Here is a 12,685-nt window from a genome sequence, read left to right as displayed (position 1 = left end):
TTGATTGTGGGGGATTGTGGTGATGTCATTGAATGTCAAGGGGCGATGGTTAGGTCATCGCTTGTTGGAGATGGTTACGACCTGGTAGTTGTCTGGCATAAATGTTGCTTGTCACTTGTCAGCCCATGCCTGGATATTGTCCAGGTTTTGCTTTATTTGGATGTGGACTGCTTCAGTATCTGAGAAGTTGCAAATAATGATCAACGTTATGCAATCATCTGCAAACATCCCCATTCTAACCTTATGATGGAAGGGAAGTTGTTGATGAAGCAGCTGAAGATGGTTGGACCTGGAACATAGCCCTGAGGAACTCCTTCAATGATTTCTTGGAACTGAGACGACTCCTAACCACCAGCTATCTCCCTTTGTGCCAGGTTTGACTCTAACCAGTGGAGAGTTTTCCCCTGATTCCCACAGACTTCAGTTTTGCTAGCACTCCTTGATGCCTTACTGAGTCAAATGCTGCCTTGTTGTCAAGGGCTGTCACTCTCACCTCACCTGTGGCATTCAGTTCTTTTGTCCATGTTTGAAGCAAAGCTGTAATGAGGTCAGGAGCTGAGTGAGAAGAAGCTCATCCCAGTAGTTATATTCCTAATTCTCTTAAAATTTGTCCCTGAATTATCTACTGCAAGTGGAAATCATTTCTCCCTATTTACCCTACCAAAACCCTCCATCATTTTGAACACCTCTATTAAATCTCTTTTTCTCCTTAATTTTCTCTGGATTAGGGAGAAAAACCTCAACTTCCCAGGTCTTTCCTCATACCTGAGACCTTTGTTTTTTTTTCTGGTAAGTACCCTCACCAAGGCTTTAACATCTTCCCAAAATGCAATGTTCAGGATTGGACACCACATGTGCCACGTAACATAATCTTTAGATCAATTATATACAATCCTTACGTTAAGTATGATAAATGTTATTGTACAAATAATGTGGCAGACTGGAGAGTCCTAACCTATGCAGCTGTTTTGCTCCAAAAGGAATGTTTTGCTATTTGATTGAGCACTCTAGACTCTCTTATAAATTAAAAGGCCAATGGGAATAATTATCTCCCACGCTTGTGCCATTCATTCCTGTTACTTGGGAGCTAGATGTTATTTGCTACAGATGCATGTCCTGTTTGCTTGATAGAAGTTAGTAAGTTAGCAAATCTTCAGTTAATTAACACGGGTTGAATTTATCACCAGTAATAAATTAGATGTATAAAATGAGGTACCATACTCGTAGATTGGTAACTTATGCTCAATACTTGCTATCTTTCATGCCTTAAGAAAGTGTATTCCTTCTTTCAAATTTTCGGTACGTTTGGGACTCTTAATTTACAACTCTATTAAATAAATAAACTGGTGTCCCCGGTGGATTCCTTATCTGCAACTTGCCTTTGTTTGTTTTCCAGATTACTTTTTGAGTCAAGGTGAGGTTCTTTTCCCTCAGGGATCAAATCCAGCAACTGGGAATCTACATATGACAGGACGCCAGAGTCCTTGGACGAGGATTTCTCCAGGTTCTTAAAGTCAGCTTCATAGTTTCTATGGTTAGGAAAGGTCACAGGTCTCGGCACTGCATACTTGTTATCCTGAAGCATCTCAAGTGGCAGTTCAAAGGCAGAGGGACCTATTTCACTTAAGGAGCGTTTCAGAGTGCTGTGTTGGAAAGTTGATGTATGCCAGACGGCACCACGGCACATTGAGGAACACAAACAAGATCGAGGCACATCATAAATTGCATAAATACTTGAGTCAGGAGTGGAATGCGCCGGGATGTTTGTCTCTATATGTCCCTCTTCAGCTTTAGGTTTTTTTGCAGTTTTCTGGTTAGTTTGGGTGACAACAGAGTCGCTATTTGCAGCATGGCTGAAAATTCTCAACTCTGTTGACTGCTGAAGCACGTTCCCCTGGGAATTATTCACCTCTCTCGGAGTTAGATTTTCGTGGTTCCCATTTGCTTTTTCCAACATAGCATTTCGCAAACCATTCCTGATAGCGTTGTTGTAAGATGGCGGTGAGGAATATTTTGGAATATTCTCTGTTAGTCGGCTATCCCCTCTGGATCCATTGGCATTGGTGTCTTTTAACGGATTTGCGCCAAGCTTGGCTTTGTTAGGAGACTTGAATGAGATGGCTTGAACTGTTCCATCAGGAAGCTTAAGACAAGAAGACCTGCTTGACTTCTCTTCTGTGTCATGCTCATTGCCAATTCCCACTTGGCGGCTGTTGTTTCCTTTCACATTCCCATTAGCATTGGTCGAGTCCTGATCTTTCCTGACTTGTGTAAAGTGAGCCAGGTTAGCACCAATCTGTGCGTATGTCTCGTCATCTTTTTCTGACAACATTTTGCTGATCTGAAACAAAAAGTGTAATTGCTTGCACTCTATATGGGAGGAATTGGTTTATTTAGACATTAAATAGTAGCAAGGGGGCTTAATTGGTCACAAGAGCACATCAACATTTTCAGAAAGTAATTTAAAAAAGACCAATGCTTTAATTAGACCAACAGCTTCCTAATAATTCTTCTGCTAATTTTTTTTCCTTCACCCTTATTTTTTCCACAATCGGGCCTTTCTGATTTTTAGATCTGGGGGTTTCTTTTTGTCTTTATTAGGAATCTAAATATTGAATGCTGACTGTAGGATATATCAGGCTGGCTTTTCACCCTTGAGATATGTAGCGGGAGTTGGGAAAATTCCCAGTTCGGCCCGTCCACCTCAGGACAAAATGTTCACAGGGGCAGAATTTTCATTCAGGCATGGATGGGGGCTGAAACTGAACCAGTCATCTAGGGAAAAGTTCAGAGAAAACTGTAAGGGCTGCTGGCTGCCAAGGCGGGCTGTTTAAAGGCCAACTTTGATGCAGTGGGATTTGGTCTCATAGAATTATAGAATCTAGAATCCCCACAGTGCAGAAAGAGGCCATTTAGCTCATTTAGCCTGCACTGACAACAATCCCACCCAGGTCCTATCCCATTAACCCCATGCATTTACTCTGCTAGTCTCTCTGACACTAAGTGGCAATTTGGCATAGCCAATCCCCCAAACCCGCATATCTTTGGAGCGTGGGAGGAAACTGGAGCACCCAGAGGAAATTCACACAGACACTGGGAGAAATTGAAACTCCACACAGACAGTCACCTGAGGCCAGAATTGAACCGACCTCCCTGGCACTGTGAGGCAGGAGTGCTAACCACTATGCCATTGTGCCAACCAGTAAAAATAAAAACAGCAAGGATCTCCAGTCCTCTACTTATACACCACTCATGCCCCATCCATGCCATATCATTCCCACCTACCTATCCCTATGGTCCCTCATGCCTCCATGCCAAGCTATACCCTCCCAAACAGCCCCTATGGCCCCATGCCAAACCATGTTAATTCCATGCCCATTCACCCACTATAAACTGTCTAGAAACAATGATCCCTGCAGTGGCAATTATATGTATGAAAAAGCTTTAAAAAGTCATTCAGTAATAACTTTTCCCTTTCTTAAAAAAAACTTCCTTGTAGTACAAACTAATGAAAAAGTCAATATCATCCTTTCAGGTAGCAGAAACTGTGAGCATTTGAAACTTCTTTATCTTGCTTAAATAAATATTACATAATTGACAGCAGAGAACAGAGGGCCAGAACTGCCAATGAAGCAATGTTTTCCCTGAGGCTCAGGTGCTTCAATAAGCTAATGGATTTCTGGACTCTCAGGCTTGGCAGAAATCCAGCTCATCATAGCTGAGCTTAAATATCCCCTCATGCACTCAAGCAAATTCCAGTATCTTTACAATAGAGATCAGCAAAGTCAGCACAGTCTAAGGATTGAACCTAGGATCTTCCTAGTCTCAATGCAACACCACTAGCAGAATTTCCCCCAGTGAGCTCTTGAATATTTTCATTAGTTTTGAACTGCTTCTGTCTGGTAATTATAGAATGAAGTATCAAAAGTACAGGAGTGTCAAATTCAGCTGATTATTAACTTCACTGGACATTCGGAGACAAATCAATTATGAAGTTTTTGAAGTGCCTACGTGCACTGTTGATACACCAATTAAGGAATCCACCAGTGAATCACGTTATAATTGATCTGTTCATTTAAGACGTGCAGGTAATTTTCATAGAAGAAATTATTTGCATGTTATAGATTTTCTTCAAAACTTAACACAATTAAATCAATGGAATGAAAATTCAAGCAGATTTTACAATGGGCAGATGATTTGATTTACCAGGACACCACCCAGGTAATGAAGACAAAAATGACCCCCATTGTTGCAGGTGCTGTGGAGCAACTAAAAGTTGAACAAACTGTACAAGCATAATCAGATGAGCAAATATTGGGGCCCTGCTATTCCACAGGGAGTGTCGCAGACAGCTGCTTACTAGTGTCCACTGCCACTAATCCCTGGCAAAATGCCTGGGGTCAGCGAGGCAGTTTATCACTTGCATGGATCAACAGGTAGGTAATGCCACAATGGCACCACGCCAGTGTCCTTGTCAGTAGAAAAGTTGCTACCCACATGCAATGGATATGGTTGCCAGCCCCTCCCGATCCTAGCAGTCTTCCCCCACCTCGCAACCACAACATTTTGCTTCCACACCCCTGGAAAGTAGCCAAACTGGAAATGTTGCTTTTACAGAGAAAAGATATCCCAGGATTCCAGGTCACTTGCTCGACCTATATCCCATTAGTGGGGTCCACATGCATTCTGGGTGAGACTGGGATGTCTCATCTGACTTGATAATCCACTGAGTATCACTGATAATCTAGGTCCTCATGTACAGCTAGGAAGGAGCAGTCGCTTCATTTATGTATAAGAAGCAGACATGCTGGACATTTGTTGTAACTGGGTGCTATCAGTTCCTTGGGGGATTTCGCTGATGTCTCAGTGGGCGTAGAACACACAGAATTTCAGGGCCAAGTTTAAGGGTGGAATTTTCCACCTGCAGGATCTTCTAGTCCAGTCAAAGTTGACCCCTTGCACCAGCTTCCCCAGTGGCAGGGCTGGTGAATCTCACAAAAGCACATAGACTTCGGCGGGACTGGAAGATCCTGCTGGCAGCCAATGGCTTGCCACATCTGCCATGGGAAAACCCTCTGTGGTGGCATGTGGTGGAGATGTGAGTGGTGGAATGTGAAAAATCCTAACCTAAAAAGTTAGAACTCCATTTAAACTGCATTGGGCATGAACACATCATTTTCAGATTAACTGTTAAACTGATGTTTGTGCAAATTCACAGAGTGAGGGTCTTTTATACTTGCTTAAATCCATATAAGACCAACATAAAAAAAGATTAGGAGCACTTTTCCACACAGATGGCACTGGAAACCAGGAAATTTCTCCCATAAAAGATTGTGAACCCTGGATTAATGGGAACTTTTGAAGCTGAGATTGACAGATTTTTGTTAGGGAAGCGTATCAAGGGACATGAGTCTTAGTTGGGTAACAGGAGTTGAGGTACAGATTGGCAGTGAGGCATTGAGGCAGAGCAGGTCTGAGAAGCTGAATGGCCTACTTGCATTCCTGTGCTTTCTACTTATGACAACAGAAATGCAAAACTGTATTTTAATCCTTTTTTTAAATGAAGTGATAAATACCTGATTGAGTTTAAGGTAGATGAGAGTTATTCCAAAGATTGTTGCAACACACACTAACAGTACTATAACCAGTAGGACAAGAACAGCTACTAAATGCTTCTGCAGGGTATCGGAAGCCTCTTGCTTTCCATCACTTGCAGTGGACTGTCCAGTAACTGGTACCTACAATAAGAAAATGGACAAAACAAAAGAATGAAAACTAGATTTTAACTTAAAGAACAGAAACAGGGAAGGGTATTTAATAAACTTCATTTCCAACTGTATTTTTTACCTCTCTGCTTGTGACAGTCAATCAGCACTGCTACAAACTTGCTCAGCAAGTAGACTCTTTGGGAAGGAGGTTAATTTTCTGGGATTTGGTGGTTAATTTGCCTTGCACCATGACAGGAGTGCCCAAATATCCTCTGGAGGTGTTTCTTTGGTGCCTGCCTGTCGCTTGCCAGTGGAAATTCAACCAAATGTTTGTGGGGGAGAGTGAAGGCAGTTGCTAGGCACTCCCCTCTCATTCTGATCATCTTGCTCGAGGGACAACCAGAGTGCCTCAAGTGGTCTATATGAATGTATAAAGACAAATCTACAAGGCACAAGTCCGGAGTGTGATGGATTACTCCCCATTTGCATGGACGGGGCAGCTCCAACAACACTCAAGCTTGACGCTATCCAGGACAAAGCAGCCTGCTTGATTGGCACCAAATCTACAAATCTTCACTCCCTCCACCGCTGACACGCAGTAGCAACAGTGTGTATTATCTACAAGATGCATTGCAGCAATTCACCAAAGACCCTTAGACAGCATCTTCCAAACCCACGACCACTTCCATCTAGAAGGACAGCAGAAAAATGGAAATACCACCACCTGCAAGTTCCCCTCCAAGCCACTCACCATCCTGACTTGGAAATATATCGCTGTTTCTTTGCAGTCGCTGGGGCAAAATCCTGGAATTCCCTCCCTAACGGCATTGTGGGTCAACTCACAGAACATGGACTGCAGCGATTTAAGAGGGCGGCTCACCATCATCTTCTCAAGGGCAACTAGGCCAGCCAGCGATGCCCATGTCCCACGAATGAATGAAAAAAATAGGAGCAGGAGTAGGCCATATGCCCCTCAAGCCTGTTCAACCATTCAATACGAATGTGACTGATCTGTCTTAATGTGACTGATCTGTCTTAATTCCACTTTCCCACTTGTTCTCCGTATCCCTGGATTCCCTGAAAAACCAAAAATCTGTCTGTATCAGCCTTAAATAAATTGAATGTTGGTGCCTCCACCACACTCTGGGGTAGAGAATTCCAAACATTTGTAACCCTCTGAGTGAAGAGATATCTCCACATCTCTGCCCTAAATGATCATTCTCATATTAAGAGACTCTACACTTATGTGCTAAATTCCTCAGCCAGGGGAAATGACCTCTCAGTGTTTACTGTCGTAGGTTTCTATGAAATTGTGTCTTGTTCTTCGAAGCTGCAGCAAATATTGTGCCAATTTACTCTTCCTCTTGATGTAGGATAACTCTCAACCCAGGCATCAATCCAGTGAACCTTTATTGTTTCACTTCTAAAACAAATGTATCCATCCATAGATATGGAGAACTGTATAGTACCCCAGGTGATCATTACCCTCCCAAGAGCTCTTTTAGTTTAAAGCACTATCCACAACACTATTTAAACAGTATATCAGGGTGCTGATTCCAATTCAGTCATAAAGCAGCCCATTCCTTTTCTTCCCCTATCAGTACCCAGGCCCCTTGAATTGGATCATTTCTACTTACACCACCCTTTGAGCTAAATGTCTAATTCTCTCGGCTCATTGACGCTGTGCCAATTTTCACCTCCTCCAGGTAGTAATCCAGAGGTTATTATTTTGAAGTTTTATTTCTTAATATAGAACTTCAAACTCCTTCCACAGAATGTCATTCTTAGTTCTACATATGTCACTGGTTCCTATATGGAAACAACAACTGGATTCTCCTCTTTCCAATCCAATTGTTGCATGTATAGATAATTACAGTAAGAAGTTTCATAACATCAGGTTAAAGTTCAACAGGTTTATTTGGTAGCACAAACTTTCAGAGTGTTGCTCACCTGAAGAAGGAACAACACTGCAAAAGTTTGTGCTACCAAATAAACCTGTTGAACTTTAACCTGGTGTTGTGAGGCTTCTTACTGTGTTTACCCAAGTCGAATGTCGGCATCTCCACATCATAGATAATTACAGACATAGCTTGAGCCAGAATCATTAGAATAGTCTGACAGATTTAAAGTTTATTTATTAGTGTCACCAGTAAGGCTTACATTAACACCGCAATGAAGTTACTGAGAAAATTCCCTAGTCTCCACACTCCGATGCTTGTTCGGGTACACTGAGGGAGAATTTAGCATGGCCAATACACCTAACCAGGACATCTTTCTGTGGGATGAAACCAGAGCACCCAGAGGAAATCCAGCAGACACAGGGAGAACATGCAGACTCCACGTAGAACAGTGACCCAAACCGGGAATTGAACTGAGGCAGCAGTACCAACCACTGTGCCACCATGTCACCCTTTGCTAATGGTTCAGTCTGTAAGTGCATTCCCTTCTTGTACCAGTTAGTTTATCAAACTGGGATATTGCAAAGGTGTGTGCAATTAACCTCTTCATCCTTAGACTGCAATGGATGGTGGCAATGTGGGGGTAGGGTGCTTGGAGCAGTGCTTGCAGGAGATTAAAGGGGGGGATCGGGGTTCCCACTCCCGATTGCTATTTGATATTGCACGTGGGAATGTTTGCATGTGTAGGTATTAAGTGAATATAGGGTCACCGGATTGAATTGCCTGCTAAAACACACAATGAAGGCTTACAGTGAAGTGCCTGTGCAACTTCCCCAATATGAGTCAGAAACTTTAGGAGAGGAGAGAATAAAATATCGTGGAAAATAGAAATAAAGTCTGACAAGTAGAATTAAAAATCTATCTACTAAAAGTTTGTATGAGTATCTGCTGCCTGGAAACAGATGGCCATTCCCACATGCAAGGCCTGAAGGGACTCCAAGTTTGTCTCGACGTGGCATTAAGTCAGAATTGTCGCAAGCTCAGTGAGCAGTGAAGAGTTTTGCTGATGTTGTCATGTTACTGCAGTTCATTTTACTTTAGTTTCAGCAAAAGATGGCATTATTATGAAATTTTCTATTTAAAACCTGGTGTGCCTCAGAATGTCAAAGCATTCTTCCTTTGAATTTTGAGATGAATTGCAATGAGCTAGATCTACTGAACTACAGGCCACTTCTCAAATCATTGCATTCGTGAAATAAATATATTTTAATAGGATTACACACTTAATGTTGTTGAAAGGTTCAGACATATAGCAGAAAGGAGGAACACTTTTACATTTTAGCTAAGCAAAACAGCTAAAGCAGAACCGACAATTTTAAATGAAATTATTCCCCTTCTCCAATTATAGTTAGATGGACACGAATTGTGAGTGTGTGTATGTCTGTGTTGTGAATTTATGTGCTTTAAGTGTATGTGTTGTGAGTGTATGTGTCGTGAGTGTGTTGTGAACATGTGTGTTGTATGTGTGTGTTGTGAGTGTATGAATGTGTGTTGTAAGTGTGTGTGTGTGTGTGTGTGTGTGCCTGTGTGTGCGTGTGTGTATGTTTATGTGTGTGTGGAGGTGGGGAAGTTGTGGTGAGATAGAATTCCAGCTTTTATCTTTAATTCTCATGCAATGATGCTGTGTAAAACACTTGGAAAAAGCTGACAACATATGCAATCCAGGCATACATCTTGAACAGTTTAGGAGTTACAGAACAGAAGTATCATCGTTTCACATTAATCGTCATCTCCAGGAAGGCATTTGAAAAATAGCTTTTCTTCATTGCAAATGTAATGAATCAGATCTATGACAAATATCATTTATTTGGTGCTAACATCACCAAAAACAAATGAATTGGTCATTCTTGTCATTGCTGTGTTTGGGGCACTGCTGTAAATAAGGTGGTTGCCACATTCACTCACTGAACAAAGGTAAGTTTGAAGTAAATGCTTGGGTCAGATTTTGCAGACAACAATGAACGGAAGACACCAACCATACGATAGATTTATTCTTGGCCATATACTTTCTTTGGACTTTTGTACTCGCAGTTCCTGTTTGCCAACCACCAAAAGCACAGCACTGTTTACAAGGGACCTAAGACCTGTGTGAATAGGATAAGCAGCTCCATTACTAATGAGATTGAAGACCTCATGGTGTGGCGTAGTGTCACAGTGGTTAACACTGCTGCCTCACAGTGTCAGGGGCCTGAGTTCGATTCCCAGCTTGGGTCACTATACAGAGTTTGCATGTCTGCATGGGTTTTCTCCTGGTGTTCTGGTTTCCTCCCACAGTCCAAAGATGAGCAGGTTAGGTTGATTGGCCATGTAAAATTGACATCAGGGGCATTACAAGGTAAATATGAGGGGCTACAGGGATGGGGGCTGAGTGGGATTGTAGTTGGTGCAGACTCAACGGGCTGAATGGCTTCCTTCAGCACTATTGGGGTTCTATGAATTGTTAGTGGGCTGTACAGAGTATGAACCAGGAAGTGTCAATCTAATGTTAAACCCAATGTAAAATCAGGTATGGAAAGCAAAATAAAGAAATGGAAAAAATTGAATTAAGTGAGAAGAAAAGGAGACAGAGTTAAAAAAAAGCAGCGTTTTTATTTTTTAAAATCTCCAACAATTAAGAACTGAAGGACTGAATCACCACACTTGTTAATTTTAATATTTTGTTAACCACATTCTGGAATAGACAAGCCTGAACCTTTCCTGGCATATTTAGTTCTTAGTTAAATACAGCAGCTTCACATTATTTAAATGTCAGGTGTCAAGGGAGCAGGATTCTCCTCACTTTAAGAACAGCAGGGTATTTTGGGCAGTAAGATCTTGAATTTAAGCATTTAATGGCTCATATATGGTCACTAAACATTGCTGTCCAAATTACACTTGAATAGAGCCAAAGCTGTTGGTCGGTTATTTTTATTGCAAAATCTAATCCATTGGAATGCATATGACGTGAATTGAATATGCTGGGAAATGTGATAACATGCTATATAAATTCTTTCTTTCTTCCTTTCCAGTACAGGGTATAGGAAGTCCTCATTTTAACCACAATCATGTTCTTCTATTACCTTTTGAATCTGCCAAGAATTCCAGCCTTCTATTGTTTAAAAGGGGGAAGCAGTTACAGTCAAGCCTGCATCTAACCAAAGGCATAAGGAACTTTTTAACTACAATGGAAGTCTTAAAACAATGAATGAGGTAGCTAACTTTATGAAACTCATTTTGTATTAATCATTGCTATCCAGATAAATATAAATCTACAGCAAACCCTGCATTGTCCAATTAATGCTTTCAATTAATTCATTAAAATTAATGGAATTGGAAAGAATAAAGAAAGAAAATATTAATGTGGAATCATAAAGTGTACCATTCTATAGCGCCAGTGCCAATGTTTCTAGCATCTGAGTAATTCTCTTTCTATGCTGCATGGTGGCACAGTGGTTAGTACTGCTGCCTCACAGCGCCACGGACCTGAGTTTGATTCTGGTCTTGGGTGAGGGTGTGGAGTTTGCACATTCTCCCTTGTGCCTGCATGGGTTTCCTTTGGGTGTTCCGGTTTCCTCCCACGCTCCAAAGATGAGCAGGTTAGGTGGATTGGCCATGCTAAATTACTCCTTAGTGTCCCAAGATGTGTTACATTAGGGGGATTAGTGGGCTGGATATATGAATAGGGTCAGGGTAAAATGCACTTTTGGAGAGTCGGTGCAGACTCAATGGGCTGAATGGCCTCCTTCTGCATTGTGGGGATTCTATGGTTCTATGAATTTGCATTAAATTGGAAAAGTATTCTCCAGCACCCAGTGCAGAATTTCCCATTCCTGTCTATCAGCAACTTTATAGTCTCCTTCAGTGATTGATGTTTAGCACCATTTAACCCTTAAGTATGAGCCATTTGTCCTGCAGATGAAATTTCTTTTTTCCACATGAATTTGCACCTCACACCCTTTTAATTAATTTTATTATGACAAATGAAGAATGCATCTCTTAATATAATATTATGCTGCAGTTGAGTACCTGTTTATTAATGCGTTGAAAGATTAAAGACTCTGTTCTCATAGACTCTACCCCAACTCTCCATAATCTCCAGAGAGAAAGTTCTAAAAATACTCCATGGTCCCAAAGGCCAGTGAGTGAACTGCCAGAATATCAATACAGACATTATTATTAATTTTATTGAAGGATTATTCTAACTTGAATGTATACATTATTCCATTGCAGACTGGGGTTGTTTTGAGTGAGTTTCCAGTTTCTGTACATTAAAATTGCTGGAAAATTGCCTCCAGTGGAATTGGAATGGGACCAAAATCGTCCGCAACCAGTAATGCTAAAGAGATTATAATGGGGATTTAGCAGTTAACACAAAAAAAGACTTCTAATAGTCTGGATTGTGCTTGAATATTAGTCTCAGAAGCAACAGAACAGACCATAGCCTGCTGATCCACCTAATTCCAGAAAGCAGAACTTTTGTACACTCGAAGAAAACTCTGATGACACAATAACCATCAAAGAGAAAATAGTAATGCAACTTACCAGCAATATCTCCAACCAAATGTAGATCAGCACCCAGAACGAGTAGATTATTATGGTGAACATTCTTCTCTGTTTCCTGGGGTTAACAGCAATGACAGAAACCTATGATTGAATCTGTGGAGACTGCAGCACTTGTGGGGAGGGTTAGATTTTTGTTCTGTGTGAAAAAAAGGAACTTTGGAATGAAGCATTGTGGGCGGAATGACACATGGTTGGCAGGAACTTCTCGGAAAATCCAGAGGGAGGAACATTATTCAGTGCAGGCTGAATAAAAATGCAAAAAACACAATGGCAACGTGAGAAAGGGATTATTACAAGGAATCACCGGCAGCTAATTCGATTAGGTGCTTTCTACCGAAAGCTCAGAAAGCTACAGTCCAATTGAAAACAAATGCTCAAATGTGTGGTACAGCGTATTGCTACAAAATGAGTAAACTCCCAAGCTCAGCTGCAGTCTCATGGGATGAAGTTGAGCAGAGGCCAGGAACCACCATAGCC

General features: G+C 41.4%; 1 protein-coding gene across 1 annotated transcript; it reads right to left on the bottom strand.

The window, feature by feature from the left end:
• Nucleotides 1-1,272: 1,272 nt before the first annotated feature.
• On the bottom strand, nt 1,273-12,267 carry LOC145350261 (uncharacterized). Its single transcript, XM_080199372.1, has 3 exons — nt 12,188-12,267; nt 5,577-5,738; nt 1,273-2,341 (listed from the first exon to the last, which is right to left on the bottom strand). Exons 1-3 carry the CDS (start codon nt 12,248-12,250, stop codon nt 1,331-1,333), a joined length of 1,236 nt encoding a protein of 411 aa, XP_080055498.1. The 5' UTR covers nt 12,251-12,267; the 3' UTR covers nt 1,273-1,330.
• Nucleotides 12,268-12,685: the final 418 nt, after the last annotated feature.

The sequence above is a fragment of the Carcharhinus amblyrhynchos genome, chromosome 1, assembly GCF_965287045.1.
Source record: "Carcharhinus amblyrhynchos chromosome 1, sCarAmb.v2.hapA, whole genome shotgun sequence".
Lineage (NCBI taxonomy): Eukaryota > Metazoa > Chordata > Chondrichthyes > Carcharhiniformes > Carcharhinidae > Carcharhinus > Carcharhinus amblyrhynchos.
The sequence above is the reverse complement of the archived record's forward strand: the minus strand, read 5'-3'. Positions and strand labels throughout refer to the sequence as shown.

Coding starts and splice junctions, on each gene's coding strand:
- LOC145350261 (XM_080199372.1), bottom strand. CDS start 12,250: ATGTTCACCATAATAATCTACTCGTTCTGGGTGCTGATCTACATTTGG. Junction 5,739..12,187: donor TTTGGTTGGAGATATTGCTG/GTAAGTTGCATT, acceptor TTCTTATTGTAG/GTACCAGTTACTGGACAGTC. Junction 2,342..5,576: donor TCTACCTTAAACTCAATCAG/GTATTTATCACT, acceptor TTTTTGTTTCAG/ATCAGCAAAATGTTGTCAGA.